We start from the raw sequence: 16,287 nt of genomic DNA on the forward strand, positions 1-16,287 counted from the left end.
AGAGGCCTCACCAATGTCGAATAGAGGGGGACGATCACGTCCCTCGATCTGCTCGCTATGCCCCTACTTATACATCCCAAAATGCCATTGGCCTTCTTGGCAACAAGGGCACGCTGCTGACTCATATCCAGCTTCTCGTCCACTGTCACCCCTAGGTCCTTTTCCGCAGAACTGCTGCTGAGCCATTCGGTCCCTAGTCTGTAGCGGTGCATGGGATTCTTCCGTCCTAAGTGCAGGACCCTGCACTTATCCTTGTTGAACCTCATCAGATTTCTTTCAGCCCAATCCTCCAATTTGTCTAGGTCCCTCTGTATCCTATCCCTGCCCTCCAGCGTATCTACCACTCCTCCCAGTTTAGTATCATTCGCAAATTTGCTGAGGGTGCAATCCACACCATCCTCCAGATCATATATGAAGATATTGAACAAAACCGGCCCCAGGACCGACCCCTGGGGCACTCCACTTGACACCAGCTGCCAACTAGACATGGAGCCATTGATCACTACCCATTGAGCCCGACAATCTAGCCAACTTTCTACCCACCTTATAGTGCATTTATCCAGCCCATACTTCTTTAACTTGCTGACATGAATACTGTGGGAGACCGTGTCAAAACTTTGCTAAAGTCAAGAAACAATACATCCACTGCTTTCCCTTCATCCACAGAACCAGTAATCTCATCATAGAAGGTGATTAGATTAGTCAGGCATGACCTTCCCTTGGTGAATCCATGCTGACTGTTCCTGATCACTTTCCTCTCATGTAAGTGCTTCAGGATTGATTCTTTGAGGACCTGCTCCATGATTTTTCCAGGGACTGAGGTGAGGCTTACTGGCCTGTAGTTCCCAGGATCCTCCTTCTTCCCTTTTTTAAAGATTGGCACTACATTAGCCTTTTTCCAGTCATCCGGGACTTCCCCCGTTCGCCACGAGTTTTCAAAGATAATGGCCAATGGCTCTGCAATCACAGCCGCCAATTCCTTTAGCACTCTCGGATGCAACTCGTCCGGCCCCATGGACTTGTGCACGTCCAGCTTTTCTAAATAGTCCCTAACCACCTCTTTCTCCACAGAGGGCTGGCCATCTACTCCCCATGTTGTGATGCCCAGCGCAGCAGTCTGGGAGCTGACCTTGTTCGTGAAGACAAAGGCAAAAAAAGCATTGAGTACATTAGCTTTTTCCACATCCTCTGTCACTAGGTTGCCTCCCTCATTCATTAAGGGGCCCACACTTTCCTTGGCTTTCTTCTTGTTGCCAACATACCTGAAGAAACTCTTCTTGTTACTCTTGACATCTCTCGCTAGCTGCAGCTCCAGGTGCGATTTGGCCCTCCTGATTTCATTCCTACATGCCCGAGCAATATTTTTATACTCTTCCCTGGTCATATGTCCAACCTTCCACTTCTTGTAAGCTTCTTTTTTATGTTTAAGATCCGCTAGGATTTCACCGTTAAGCCAAGCTGGTCGCCTGCCATATTTACTATTCTTTCGACACATCGGGATGGTTTGTCCCTGTAACCTCAACAGGGATTCCTTGAAATACAGCCAGCTCTCCTGGACTCCTTTCCCCTTCATGTTAGTCCCCCAGGGGATCCTACCCATCCGTTCCTTGAGGGAGTCGAAGTCTGCTTTCCTGAAGTCCAGGGTCCGTATCCTGCTGCTTACCTTTCTTCCCTGTGTCAGGATCCTGAACTCAACCAACTCATGGTCACTGCCTCCCAGATTCCCATCCACTTTTGCTTCCCCCATTAATTCTTCCCGGTTTGTGAGCAGCAGGTCAAGAAAAGCTCCCCCCCGCAGTTGGCTCCTCTAGCACTTGCACCAGGAAATTGTCCCCTACGCTTTCCAAAAACTTCCTGGATTGTCTATGCACCGCTGTATTGCTCTCCCAGCAGATATCAGGAAAATTAAAGTCACCCATGAGAACCAGGCCATGCGATCTAGTAGCTTCTGCGAGCTGCCAGAAGAAAGCCTCATCCACCTCATCCCCCTGGTCCGGTGGTCTATAGCAGACTCCCACCACTACATCACTCTTGTTGCTCACACTTCTAAACTTAATCCAGAGACACTCAGGTTTTTCTGCAGTTTCGTACCGGAGCTCTGAGCAGTCATACTGCTCCCTTACATACAGTGCGACTCCCCCACTTTTCTGCCCTGCCTGTCCTTCCTGAACAGTTTATATCCATCCATGACAGTACTCCAGTCATGTGAGTTATCCCACCAAGTCTCTGTGATTCCAATCACATCATAATTCCTTGACATCACCAGGACCTCCAGTTCTCCCTGCTTGTTTCCAAGGCTTTGTGCATTTGTGTACAGGCACTTGAGATAACCTGCTGATCGCCCCTCATTCTCAGTATGAGGCAGGAGCCCTCCCCTCACAGACATTCCTGCCTGTGCTTCCTCCCGGTATCCCGCTTTCCCACTTACCTCAGGGCTTTGGTCTCCTTCCCCAGTGAACCTAGTTTAAAGCCCTCCTCACTAGGTTAGCCAGCCTGCTCGCAAAGATGCTCTTCCCTCTCTTCGTAAGGTGGAGCCCGTCTCTGCCCAGCAACCCTCCTTCATGGAACACCATCTCATGGTCAAAGACAGAGGCAAAAAAAGCATTGAGTACATTAGCTTTTTTCACATCCTCTGTCACTAGGTTGTCTCCCTCATTCAGTAAGAGGCCCACATTTTCCTTGACTTTCTTCTTGTTGCCAACATACCTGAAGACACCCATCTGGTTACTCTTAACATCTCTTGCTAGCTGCAACTCTAGGTGTGATTTGGCCTTCCTGATTTCACTCCTGCAAGCCCGAGCAACATTTTTATACTCTTCCCTGGTCATTTGTCCAATCTTCCACTTCTTGTGAGCTTCTTTTTTGTGTTTAAGATCAGCAAGGATTTCACTGGTTTCAGAGTAACAGCCGTGTTAGTCTATATTCGCAAAAAGAAAAGGAGTACTTGTGGCACCTTAGAAACTAACCAATTTATTTGAGCATAAGCTTTCGTGAGCTACAGTTCACTTCATCGGATGCATACTGTGGAAAGTGTAGAAGATCTTTTATATACACACAAAGCATTGAAAAAATACCTCCTCCCACCCCACTCTCCTGCTGCTAATAGCTTATCTAAAGTGATCACTCTCCTTACAATGTGTATGATAATCAAGTTGGGCCATTTCCAGCACAAATCCAGGTTTTCTCACCCCCCCGCCCCCCCCCCCCCCACACACAAACCCACTCTCCTGCTGGTAAGAGCTTATCTAAAGTGACCACTCTCCTTACAATGTGTATGATAATCAAGTTGGGCCATTTCCAGCACAAATCCAGGTTTTCTCACCCCCCCCCCCCCCCCCCACACACACACAAACCACTCTCCTGCTGGTAAGAGCTTATCTAAAGTGACCACTCTCCTTACAATGTGTATGATAATCAAGGTGGGCCATTTCACTGTTAAGCCAAGCTGGTCGTCTGTCATATTTACTATTCTTTCTAGCACATCGGGATGGTTTGTTCCTGTAACCTCAATAAGGATTCTTTAAAATACAGCCAGCTCTCCTGGACTCCTTTCCCCTCCTGTTATTCTCCCAGGGGATCCTACCCATCAGTTCCGGAGGGAGTCAAAGTCTGCTTTTCTGAAGTCCAGGGTCCATATTCTGCTGCTCTCCTTTCTTCACTTTGTCAGGATCCTGAACTCGACCATCTCATGGTCACTGCTTCCCAGGTTCCCATCCACTTTAGTTTCCCCTACTAATTCTTCCCGGTTTGTGAGCAGCAGGTCAAGAAGAGCTCTGCCCCTAGTTGGTTCCTCCGGCACTTGCACCAGGAAATTATCCCCTACACTTTCCAAAAACTTCCTGGATTGTCTGTGCACCACTGTATTGCTCTCCCAGCAGATATCAGGGGTGATTGAAGTCTCCCATGAGAACCAGGGCCTGCGATCTAGTAACTTCCGTGAGTTGCCAGAAGAAAGCCTCGTCCACCTCATCCCCCTGGTCCGGTGGTCTATAGCAGACTCCCACCACGACATCACCCTTGTTGCTCACACTTCTAAACTTAATCCAGAGACTCTCAGGTTTTTCTGCAGTTTCATACCGGAGCTCTGAGCAGTCATACTGCTTCCTTACATACAGTGCAACTCCCCACCTTTTCTGCCCTGCCTGTCCTTCCTGAACAGTTTATATCCATCCATGACAGTACTCCAGTCATGTGAGTTATCCCACCAAGTCCCTGTTATTCCAATCACATCATAATTCCTTGACTGTGCCAGGACTTCCAGTTCTCCCTGCTTGTTTCCCAGGCTTCTTGCATTTGTGTAAAGGCACTTGAGATAACTCGCTGATCGTCCCTCTTTCTCAGTATGAGGCAGGAGCCCTGCCCTCTCGCGTGCTCCTGCTCGTGCTTCCTCCCGGTATCCCACTTCCCCACTTACCTCAGGGCTTTCGTCTCCTTCCCCCGGTGAACCTAGTTTAAAGCCCTCCTCACTAGGTTAGCCAGCCTGCTTGCAAAGATCCTCTTCCCTTTCATGTGCTGGTTCGTTCCAGGTCTCTAATCCCCCCGAGGTTGAGGTTGAGAATATCCCACTGAAAGCTGCCTACTTCGAGCCCAGCATTGCAGTGGATCCCACAGAGCCGGTAATTACTGGGGGGGAGGGCGGGGATGCAAGGGGGCAGGGTCTTGGGCAGGGGGATCAGGTGCCCAATCCTCTCAACTAGGATTATCCCTGATAAGAACATCCAGGACGGATCAGAAACTCCTCTGGGAACCTCTGCCCCAGGTCTAACCAAAACACCCCTCTCCCCTTTGAGAGCTGAGGACATAACCCAGGAGTCCTGGCTCCCAGCCCCCACTGCTCTAACCCACCAGACCCCACTCCCTCCCAGCGCTGGGGATAGAACTCAGGAGTCCTGACTCCTAGACACCCCCCACCGCTGCTCTGACCACAAGACTCCACTCTCCTCCAAGAGTCAGGGATAGAATCCCAGAGTCCTAGCTCCCAGGCTCTCTACTTTAACCCACTAGACCCCACTCCTGTCCCACAGCTAGGCATAGAACCCAGGAGTCCTGGCTCCCAGCCCTCACTGCTCTAACCCACTAGTCCATCTGTCTTTCTGTGAGCACAGAGGATCCCCTAGGGGTCGGTGACCTTGCTGCCACCCCATCTGTCCATCCATCTCCTTGCAGGACCTACCACGGTACCACGAGCTGCCTACATTGGAGGACAAGGAGCCAGCAACGATGGGGCCCAGCCTGGAGGACGAATACCTGGACCAGATCAACCCAATCTATGACGCCCTGTCCTTCGCCTCAGGGGAGGGTGTCCCCGAGCAGGGCTTCATTATGTCCCGGGCCTTATACGTCTGACAGCTTGGCACAGATGGACTCGTGTCTCCCTGGATAGACAGACAGCTGCCTTCCCCACTCCCTGCAGCTCCCCCGGCCCTGTACATGAGACCCCAACCGAGGTGCTCCCTGGGGTTTTGGGGAGTTCTCTGGCCTGTTATATGGGACATCAGGCTAGATGATCCCAATGGGCCCTTCTGGCCTTGAAATCTATTAGTCCCCACCCCCACCACTCCCTGGGATCCCCCAGCTCAGACAGACACATGGCTCCCTTCCCCACCCCCACAGCTCCCTGGGATCCCCAGTCTCGGACAGACACATGACTCTCCGGACTCTCCACCCCCCACTGCTCCCTGAGCCCTGTATGTCTGAGATTACCCCCCACCCAGACGGACACAGGGGGCCCCCCTTGACTTTCTAGGCAGACACCTGGCTCTGCCCACGGCTCCCTGGACTGACACTGGTGCCTGGCTCACAACCCCAACTGGGCTCCTGTCCTGTCTGCTCCCAGTGGGGTCAGTGAGGCTGCAGCCCTCAGCAGGTCTGGGGGGGTCTGGCTTGAGGGGGGGGAGCAGGGTGTTGGGGCCTGGAGGCCTCAGTGCTAGAAGTCTGGATTTGCCAAAGGTCAGAACTCATCCTCCCCCTCTCCATGCCAGGGGAACAGTCTCTCCTTGCCTTCTGTCGGAGTCATGACGGGGCGGGAGGCAGCATCTTCCCCTGGCCCGGCAGGAGGGTGACTTTAGTTACTGTAGGAGCAGCTCCCTGCTGCTGCGCTAGTGGGTGGGGTTGTGTGAGTGGGGATGGGTGAGAGGCTGGGGGAATAGGGAGTGCTCCCTTTCTTGCTGTGGGGCTGGTTCCTTGTCCACACACCGGTGGGTCAGCCCATTCACTACTACAAGGAGCTGCCCTATTGCAAGGAGCAAGTGTGGGAGGGTGCAACCCCAGCCTGGATTCTCTACTTGCATTTCATCATCTGCTCAGACAGGATCCCTGCCTCAGCGACTCCCCAGCCCAGCTGGGTCAGGGGCCCTGCCATCAATCCCTCCTCCCTCCTGCTTCTGGGCCCTGCCCTGGTCCCCGCTGTACAACCACCTTCCATGGGGTATCTGAGAATGTGAAGGGTTTTTTTGTGTTACTAACTTGATTGGTCTCTAAATAAATCCACCGCTGCTGCTGCTTCTTTCTCCCTCCCCACCGGTGTCAAATTAAAGATGGGGGGTTAGCAACTTCTCTTTGTGCCTTTGCAGACATCCTGAGTGAACAGGGTGATTAGTGCCTTCGGAACCACTACTGAGCGACTGGGTCTGGGACTTTAGCTGCTGCCCTGGTGCCTTTGGACCTGCCACTGAGCGACTGGGTCTGGGTCTGGGGCTTTAGCTGCTGCCCTGGTGCCTTTGGACCCGCTCCTGAGCGACTGGGTCTGGGGCTTTAGCTGCTGGCCCTGGTGCCTTCGGAACCACTACTGAGCGTCTGGGTCTGGGTCAGGGGCTTTAGCTGCTGCCCTGGTGCCTTCGGAACCACTACTGAGTGACTGGGTCTGGGTCTGGGTCAGGGGCTTTAGCTGCTGCCCTGGTGCCTTCGGAACCACTACTGAGTGACTGGGTCTGGGTCTGGGTCTGGGGCTTTAGCTGCTGCCCTGGTGCCTTCGGAACCACTACTGAGTGACTGGGTCTGGGTCTGGGTCAGGGGCTTTAGCTGCTGCCCTGGTGCCTTCGGAACCACTACTGAGTGACTGGGTCTGGGTTGGGGATTTGTTTTTGTATTTTCTGTTTCTTAAAATAAATGTTTCTAAACCAGAGCTGGTGGCATGTCTCCCTCTGGGGATGGGAACAGCTGCAAGAGCTGCTGCCTTGGGAGTGGGGGAGGGCAGTGGGGAGGGCCTTGAAACTGCCATCCGTGGCGGGGGAGGGTGGGGGGGCTGGGGCAGCTGGGGGGGCGGGGGCAAGGCTCAGGCCAGCACCCCCCTGGAGCACCCGCCAGGAATATCCTGTGCCGGGGCTGGGCGCTGCCACGCACTGGGGGGGGGCTGGGCACTGACATTTTTGGGGGGGGCAAGAAACTGACATCCGGGGGGTCTGAGCGCTGCCATGCGCTGGGGGTGGGGCTGGGCACTGACATTTTCGGGAGGGGGGGCAAGAAACTGACATCCGGGGGGGTCTGGCGCTGCCATGCGCTAGGGGGTGGGGCTGGGCACTGACATTTTTGGGGGGGGCAAGAAACTGACGTCGGGGGGGGGGGACTGGGCGCTGCCATGCGCTGGGGGTGGGGCTGGGCACTGACATTTTTGGGGGGGGCCAAGAAACTGACATCCGCTGAGGGGGAGCCTGGACACCGCCAGCCTCTGGTGCGGTCACTGGGATCCAGGCCCCGGCAGGTTCCCTCGCTCCCGCCCCGCATACCTGGGGGGGCGGGGCTAGAAACCCCACCCTCGGGGGGCGGGGTTGGTATCTGGCTCCGCCTCCAAAATGGCGACGCCACAGCACGCGCGCTCCCGCAGACTCTATGGCTGCCGCGGTGCATGCCGGGACCATGCCACAGCTCTGACCTTGCGGCCGCACCGTGCAACCAAACTTGCTGCCCTCGGGCCCCGCCCCTGGGAGGGCGGCCAATCAGGAGCAGCTCCTGGCCTGGCCTCGCCTTCGGCCAACGGAAGGCGGCATGGGAAAGGGGCGAGGCACGGTGACACAGTGACCAATAGATGTGGTATTGCGGAGAGGGGCGGGTCATACTCAGTCTGTCCAATAGCGATGGCTCATAGGGGCGGGGTCCGTGGAGACTCTACCCAATGACGATCCGCCATACGCCGGAACAGGCGGGACATGGAAGGGCAACAGCCCATGAGGTCTGTCAGTGGGGTAGATTCCAGGAACCCCGGAAGTAGGCGGAGCTTTCTCTACCCTTAGCCAATGGATATACGCGATAGAGGCGGAAGGGGCGGAGTCGAGGTCGGCGCTGGCCAATGGCGGCGTGGAGGGGGCGGAGCTGAGACTGCGGTGCAGGCGGGTTCGGGTGTCTCCCGGCTCCGGCTGCCGCTGCTGCTGCCGCCGCCGCTCGTGAGTCTGGGGCCAGGCGGGACTGGCGGGTATCGGGACAGGCGGGCGCTGGAGGGGCGGTGGCGCGATAGGTGGCACCCGGGAAGGTACCGGAGGGGGATCGGGGCGGGGGGGGTCGGTGGGGGTGTGTGTGGGGGGATCGGGGCGGGGGGGTCGGTGGGGGTGTGTGTGGGGGGATCGGGGCGGGGGTGTCGGTGGGGGTGTGGAGGGGATCGGGGCGGGGCGGGGGGGTCGGTGGGGGTGTGTGTGGGGGATCGGGGCCGGGGGGCGGGGTGTGGGGGGGGGGATCGGGGCGGGGGGGTCGGTGGGGGTGTGTGTGGGGATCGGGGCGGGGGGGCCGGGGTGTGTGTGTGGGGGGGATCGGGGCGGGGGTGTGTGTGTGTGGGGGGATCGGGGCGGGGGGGGTCGGTGGGGGTGTGTGGGGGGGATCGGGGGTGTGTGTGGGGGGGGATCGGGGCGCTCGATGGGGGTGTGGGGGGGGGTCGGGCGGGGGGCTCGATGGGGGTGTGGGGGGGGGTCGGGCGGGGGGCTCGATGGGTGTTTGTGTGGGGGGGCGGTATCAGGGGCATGGGGACGGGTGGGATTGAGGGGTGCTGGGCTGGTGGGGTCACTGTTGAGGCAGGTGGACCCTGGCAGTGGCAGGTGTCTGGGGGGGCAGGTAGCTCTTGGAGTACACGAGGGGGTATCAGAAGGGATGGGTTGTTAGTGGGGTAGATACACCCATCCAGGGAATTGGGTGTTGTAATAGTCAGACCCCACTGGGGGTAGGGTGCATTAAGTGAGCTGTGGGGAGCAGTGTCAAGAGGGGCATTGTGGCAGATGTACTTGGAGCTTGGCGGTATTGCAGGCAGGTGGATCCTGTTGTGGGGGGGGTTACTGAGGTTGTCAGACTCAGGAGGGAGTATTGGAGGGTGGGGGTCACTGGAGGACGGGGGGACAGATGGACCTGGGGATATTTGGGGTCTGTTGGAGACCAGTATCAGGGCAGCCTGTGGGAGGTATCAGTGTGGGGTGCATATCCTGGATAGATGGGGTGGTATGGATTGTGGGATATTCAAGGCATGGGGGGTATATTGGAAGGTATCTGGAGCTGCCCACCCCTTCTCAACACTGCTATCTGTTCTGCTCTCCACAGCCCCCCACCATGGGTAACGTCCTGGCTGCCAGCTCCCCCACACCCTCCCCCACCATGCCGAGTCCTGGCTCTGGGCTGGTGTCAGTGCCGCCTGGCTTCACCATGCCCCCGTCGGTGGGCTGGGCCCCCCTGCGCAGGAGCGGCTGGAGGAGAAGGGGGATCGGCTGCCCAATCCTGGCACCTTTGAGGAATGTCACCGCAAGTGCAAAGGTGAAAGCCTAGCACCCACTGTCCATACACCCCCCCACACCCACCTCAGTCCTGGCACCTTCAAAGAATGTCACCCCAGTGCAGAGGTTGGGAGCACAGCATGGGGGAACCTCAGTACACAGCCAGGTGAACAGGTCCCTGGGGGAGCGGGGTACCAGGCTGGACAGCCCAGGGGTCTGATTGGGGGAATGGAGTTACCAACAGGCTGGAGGGGCCCATGGGGTGAACGCATGCTGGGCTGGATGGGCTCAGTGCTGACTGTTGCTGTCTCTTCCCAGAATTGTTCCCTATCCAGATTGAGGTGTGAAACTGACAGTAAATAAAGGTCTTAGCAACCATTTCCAGGTAAGGGCTATGCCCTCTGGTGAGGCAGGGTTCAGGGTGGAGTGGGGTGAGGCTGTAGCCCAGGGGAATGTGGGGGCTGAGCAGGCTGGGCAGAGACATGCCTGCTGGGGGGTGGGGGGGCGTGTGTGCAGATTGAGGGCAGCTGGCTTCAGCAGTGTTACTGAGCATTTTCTACAAGCCAAGCAGTAAATGTGGTGGGGGCACGTGACCCTGAACCTCCTGATCCCATGTGTTGCGTATGGGCTGGGTGAGGCTGTGGGTTGGTGCTTTCTGTCTGAAATACTTATCTGACGCCCATCACCACTGTATCTGACTCTCTGCAGTCTAATGCATTAATCCCTATGCTTCCTGGGACGCAGGCAAGGTGACTGTCCACATGTGAGATGGGAGCCAAGGCCCAGAGAGATGCAGTCACTTTAGGGACCGGGACCTGGACCTGGGTCTCCCATGCCAGTGCCCCTGGGCTGCCCTTCCCCTCTTGCTGCAGGCATAGAACCATGTGGCTAGAAGGGACTGCAAGGGTCGTCTCATGTAGGGGTTCTCAACTTTTCTGTTTTCTGAGGCCCCCCCAACAGGCTATAAAAATTCCATGGCCCGTCTATGCCACAACTGGTTTTCTGCATATAAAAGTCAGGGCCAGTGTTGGGGGTAACAAGCAGTGCAGTTGTCCTGGGTCCCAAGCCACAGGGGGCCCCGTGCAGCCAAATTGCTCAGGCTTTGGCTTCAGCCCTGGGCCTCAACAAGTCTAATGCCGGCTCTGCTTGGGGGACACCCTGAAACCTGCTCGCGGCTCCCCAGTGGGCCCCAGACCCCTGGTTGAGAACACTAGTCTAGTGCAACCCCTGCCAAGATGCAGGATTTGGTGGGCCCTGCTTACTCTGCTTGCTCTCCCCAGGTGAATCACAGTGTTGCCCTCAGCACTGTTGGCGACTCCAATTACCACTTCGGGGTCACCTACGTGGGCACCAAACAGCTCAGCCCCACAGAGGTGAGTGCGGGGGGATGGACTTAGCCAGCTGGCAGCCAGCGCTGAGGAGTCACCTCTGATGGTGGGAGAGGGGCAGTGTGTGTTTGCGGGGAGAGTTGTTAATCTGGACATTGGGGTTGGAGCTGTCAATTCAGAAAGTGGGGAAGTTTGCGATGAGGCAGGCTTCTCTGGGTGGGGGTGTGGCAGAGGGATGCTGTTGCCCTGATATGGGGGAGGGGATGTTACTCGGCTGGATTTCAACCCTCATGCCCCTTTCAGGCCTTCCCGGTGCTGGTGGGCGACATGGACAACAGCGGCAGCCTCAACGCCCAGATCATCCACCAGCTCTCGACCCGGCTGCGCTCTAAGGTGGCCTTCCAGGTATGCCGTGCACTGCGGGTTCTTTTCTCAGCTCTCCCCTTCACGTGTGTTTGTGTGTGTGTGTGTCAGAGCATCTGTGTGTTCCCCCACCCCACCCTGTGGGTCCTTATCTCAGCCTGCTCCTTCGTGGGGTGCGCGTGTGTCAGAGCATCAATGTATTCTTTTCTCCCACCCCCTTCCCCCGCAGGTCTTTCTCTTAGTCCTCTCCTTTGCAGGGGGCAGGGTGGTGGGGGTGTCAGCATCTGTGTATGTTGCCCGCAAGTCCTTCTCTCAACCCATCCCTTTGCGGGGGGGATCAGAGCTTCTGTGTATACCCCTTTCAGAGTCCCTGCTGGGGAGGGGAGTGCAGTGTTCCTGCTCCTTCACAGTTTAAGGTAGTGGTGTTACCTGGTAAAAGGTAGCAGGGATGCCGGAGCGGATTTAGAGTTAGTGGGGCCTTGTGCACAGCTTCATTTTCAGGGGCCCCACCTTGGGACCCAGCCAAGAAAAAGAACATTCTCTCTTATCTCTCCCCCCCTCCCATTTTTCATTCTTTTTTTATTCATCCTTTTCCTATATTATAACTAACATGAAGTAAATGAAACTAGTGAGGTATCTTGGTTGGGGTTGGGGTGCAGGAGGGATCATGGGGATTGGGCTCTGGGAGGGAGTTTGGGTGCTGAGTGCAGGCTTTGGGCAGGGGGTTGGGATGCGGAAGGGGTCAGGGGGGCGGTGTGGCTCCCAAACCGACTAGCACTCCCCTCTGGCAGCGGCTTCTAGGCAGGGGGGTCAGGGGGTCTCTGTGCACCACTGCCCGCAGGTGCCGCCCCCGCAGCTCCCATTGGCCATAGTTCCTAGTCAATGGGAGCTGCGGAGTCAGCGCTTGGGGCAGGGGCAATGCGCAGAGACGCCCACACACACAGACCCCAGGACCACAGGGATATGCCGGCCGCTTCCAGGAGCGGCGCGGCGTGGAGGGAGGGAGGCAGGCAGCGCTGTGCTGCTGCTGGCAAGTCTCTGCGCCCCTTGGGGGGAGGAGGGCAGTGGGTCTCTGTGCGCTGCCTGGGGCGGGGGCAGGGCGCAGAGCCACCTCCCCCTGCCAGGGACACGCAGAGATGTGCCAGATGCTTCTGGGAGCGGCATGGGGCCACCGGCCACAGAATGCAGGCAGCCTGCCTGAGCCCTGCTGCGCTGCCAGCCAGGACTCAGGGGCAGGTTGTCAGATGAGATTTTCCTGCATTTTGGGGGCCCCAAGCCACCGCACTGTTTGTTTCATGGTAAATCTGCCTCTGGGGGATGTTTGCCTCCTGGAGGTCGCCCCAGTCTTGCCATGTCCCCACACTCTCATTCCAGACGCAGCAGTCCAAGTTCGTGAACTGGCAGGTGGATGGAGAGTATCGGGGGGAGGATTTCACGGCGGCTGTGACGCTGGGAAACCCCGACATCCTGGTGGGCTCAGGTGAAAGCCCCATTCCCACCTCTGAAGCTCCTGCCCTGAAAATTCCACCCTGTCTCTGAAGTCCCCCACCAGCTTGACCCTAGCCTCCCCTTCTCCATTCCCAGCCCCTGCCACCTCCACTTCCGCAACCTGGCCCCTGCCTGCCATCACCACTAGTCTGAACCCTGCTCCTCGTAACCCCCTGGGCCCAGCCCCAGCTGACCAGTCTCTTTTCACAGGGATCCTGGTAGCCCATTACCTGCAGAGCATCACACCCTGCCTGGCGCTGGGCGGCGAGCTGGTCTATCACCGCCGGCCAGGAGAGGAGGGCACAGTCATGTCTCTGGCTGGGAAATATACAGGTACTCGGGGGACTGGGGCAGGACACAGACAGCAGCCAGGACTTCTGGGTTATATGCCTAGCTGCAGCAGGGGAGTGGGGTTTAATGGGTTAGAGCAGGGGAGCTAGGAGTTGAGACTCCTGGGTTCTCTTCCCTAGCTTAGGGCTTTGGTGAGGGCCCTACTCGGACACTCACCCACTCTTCCTTCTCCTGACAGCACCTAACTGGATTGGGACCTTGACGGTGGGGCAAGCCGGGGCCCATGCAACCTACTACCATAAAGCCAATGACCAGGTATGTGGCGCTCAGAGGCCTACATTCCCTTCAGGCTCCCCCTCTGACATGAGGGCAGGGGCTTTGGCTCCCAGACTGGGAGCAAGGTGTAGGGGCAGGTGAAGTGAGTGGCGACCTATGTATAGGAGGTGTGCTGGGGTGCACAGCTGAGAGCCTGGAGAGGCAAAGGAGTGGGCGGTGTCCTGCCCCAGGAACAGATATGCTGGTCCCAATTGCCTGCAAACCTGGAGGCTGCCATCCCATTGGGGAAGGCTGGGGGCTGGGTTTGGGTGGTGGGGACTGGGATTACGTTGTGAGTGGGTGGTCGGGGATAGCGTTCGGGGAGGGTGGGATCACATTGGCAGGGGTGGAAGCCGGGGGGCTGGGGTCCTACCGGGCGATTGGCAGCTCTGCTCACCAGACTGACCCCGCTCCCCTCAGCTGCAGGTGGGCGTGGAGTTTGAGGCCAGCACACGCATGCAGGACACTAGCGTCTCCTTTGGCTACCAGCTTGACTTGCCCAAGGCCAACCTGCTCTTCAAAGGTACAGCAGCCCCAGGCCGCCCTTCCCCTCTGTGCCCCGCGCCCCAGCCCCTCCCAGTGCCACTAACCCTGCTGTCTGCTGCAGGCTCTGTGGACAGTAATTGGATCGTGGGCGCGGCGTTGGAGAAGAAGCTGCTGCCGCTGCCCCTGACGCTGGCCATGGGGGCCTTCCTGAATCACCGCAAGAACAAGTTCCAGTGTGGCTTCGGCCTCACCATTGGCTAGAGCCCTCTCCCCCCTCTTCCACCAGCCCTCCCCCACCCACAATTCCAGTGTCCCCCGCCCAGACTGCCATGCGGTTTGAGCTGCCCGGGACCCTTTGCCCCGCCCATCCACGCTGGTGCTGCCCAGTTAAGCCCTGGAGTGCAGGGCTCCAGCCCCTTCACTGCCCCGAGCAGGCTGCTCCCCAGAGGGCCACTGCAGGTGCCATGGGGTAGGTCCTGACAGAGCCCAGGGGTCTGATCCCCAGAGCGAGCCCCTTAGCATGGCGGCTCTCGCACTGTCACATTTGGGTTCCAGTCACCTCGTCTGCCCCTCAGGACAGGTCACTGGGGGCTGCTCAGCCCCAGACACAAGGTTCGACACTCTGTCCCCAGGGGCTGCTGGAAAATGGAGAGCTGGCTGGTGCAGGGTCAGTGGCTGCTGGGCCCCTCAGGAGGTGTCTGGCCTGCCCCCTGCCTCTCCTGGCCGCTATATCCTAGCAGCCCCTGAGGGGGGGTGGAGGTGTGACCCTCCCTGCTTCCGGGAGGGGACCTAGTGTCCCCTCTATTCCCATGGCTTGGATTTGGGGCTGGGGGCTGTCCTGGGGTAGCAGGTAGGGAGCATGAGTGGAAACCCAGTGACAGGATAACCCCCCACCAAGGGTGTAAAATGCCCTCTTCAGCCTGATGCCCTGTGCTGACATTCTTCCTCACCAGGGGGCACTGTGACATCAGGAACTGTCCTACTTCTGGCACAGTGGGAGAAGGACTGGCTCCGTCCTAGGGGTGGGGTCGCTTGGCCTGATGCACTGAGGGGGGATCGGGGCTTGGTGGATCCCCTCAGGAATGGATTGTCCCAGCTGGTGGGGGTGCACTGACCCTGCAACTGTCTGCCAGGAGGGGCTGGATCCCTCACCAAACCCCCCACATCTCTGTGCAGCTGTGGGGAGATTCTCTCTCTCTCTCTCTCTCTTTCTGCACCAATTACACCCCCTCCCTTCGTGCCCTTGGATCGCTGGGGTACCAGTGGCTTTGCAGCCTCATACCTCACACCCGAGAGAGCTGTGGGGCAGACTCTACCCCTAGGGTGATGGGGCCACAACCTCTCTGGCTGCTGCACCCTAGCTCCCCTGTTCAGGCCTCCCCGGCCCTTCCCCTCCCAGCCTACACTGATCCAAAGAGCCACAAGGGACCTATTGAGCGCTCTCTGCACCCACTACGGATTGGGGGTCTGTCTGTGCGCACACACACAGCCCCGCCCCAGCAGGAGGAGCAGCAGTTTGGGGGGCCCTGCCTGCATCCCATCCCCACCCAGCAGCACTGTGAGGAAGACCAGCGCTTTGAGGGAGGGGTCCTGTCAGCCCCCGAGCAGCACCTGGAGGAGCAGTGGATGGGGGGGGAGAATCCCCAGCAGCCCCCCCCCCCCCCAGCAGCACCAGGAGGAGCAGCGGTTGGGGGGTCCCCCCAGCAGCACTAGGAGGAGCAGCGGATTGGGGGATCCCCAGCAACCCCCTCCCCTCCCAGCAGCACCTGGAGGAGCAACGGTTTGGGGGGTCCCAGCAGCCCCTGGAGGAGCGGTGGATTGGGGGTTCCTCCGCCCCGCCGTTAGAGACTCTGTGTGTAAATCATGTTTATAAGTTATGGGAACTGAAGGATCTTTTACAGAGACCCTCAAAACACCTCCCCTCCCCCCATGATGTTGGAAATGTCCTGTCTGAATAAACCCCCCAGCACTGGGCACCGTCCTCGGCTGCTTCTGTCTCACGAAGGGGGCGGTGAAGCACCGCTGGAGACCTCTCCCTCCCGTGGGGGTGGGGTTACTGAGTATGAGCCCCCGAAACGCCTTGAGAAATGGGTCTGAGGGGGAGCAGAGAGTGGATCTGTCAATGAGTAGAGCTGAGGGGGAGGTGGGGGTGGGACAGGGGGTGATAAAGAGAGCCTGGGTTGGGGGGAGCCTAGTCAGGGAGTGTGAAGGGGGAGGGTGGGGGAGGAGGGGAGATTGAGATCTGAGGGGGTGGTAGTTGGAGAGGAAGCTCAAGGGGTGGGGACCAGCTCCAGTGTCCTTTTTGGAGGCCCGAAGGCTGGCATTTCTGGCCC

The 16,287-nt window shown here is 58.1% G+C and overlaps 2 protein-coding genes across 4 annotated transcripts in view; both read left to right on the top strand.

The window, feature by feature from the left end:
- The window catches only part of NECTIN2 (nectin cell adhesion molecule 2), a 42,207-nt gene extending 35,084 nt beyond the window's left edge, over positions 1–7,123 (top strand). For 2 of the 3 annotated variants that reach the window (XM_077841731.1, XM_077841735.1), the window contains exons 8-9: positions 4,527–4,616; positions 5,167–7,123. In XM_077841731.1, coding sequence (XP_077697857.1) covers positions 4,527–4,616; positions 5,167–5,346 — 270 coding nt within the window. In that variant the 3' untranslated portion in view covers positions 5,347–7,123. The remainder of the gene's footprint in view (positions 1–4,526; positions 4,617–5,166) is intronic. The other variant, XM_077841734.1, reaches the window with a different exon arrangement.
- A 1,226-nt stretch (positions 7,124–8,349) lies between these two features.
- TOMM40 (translocase of outer mitochondrial membrane 40) lies at positions 8,350–14,352 on the top strand. Its single transcript, XM_077841389.1, is given in 12 exon segments — positions 8,350–8,464; positions 9,514–9,639; positions 9,642–9,723; positions 10,002–10,019; positions 10,022–10,068; positions 10,964–11,056; positions 11,315–11,416; positions 12,749–12,854; positions 13,073–13,195; positions 13,392–13,468; positions 13,889–13,991; positions 14,076–14,352. Coding segments are annotated over 11 exon segments (1,008 nt in total). The 5' UTR covers positions 8,350–8,464; positions 9,514–9,522; the 3' UTR covers positions 14,216–14,352.
- Positions 14,353–16,287: the final 1,935 nt, after the last annotated feature.

This window comes from Eretmochelys imbricata, chromosome 24 (assembly GCF_965152235.1).
Source record: "Eretmochelys imbricata isolate rEreImb1 chromosome 24, rEreImb1.hap1, whole genome shotgun sequence".
In the NCBI taxonomy this organism is placed as follows: domain Eukaryota; kingdom Metazoa; phylum Chordata; order Testudines; family Cheloniidae; genus Eretmochelys; species Eretmochelys imbricata.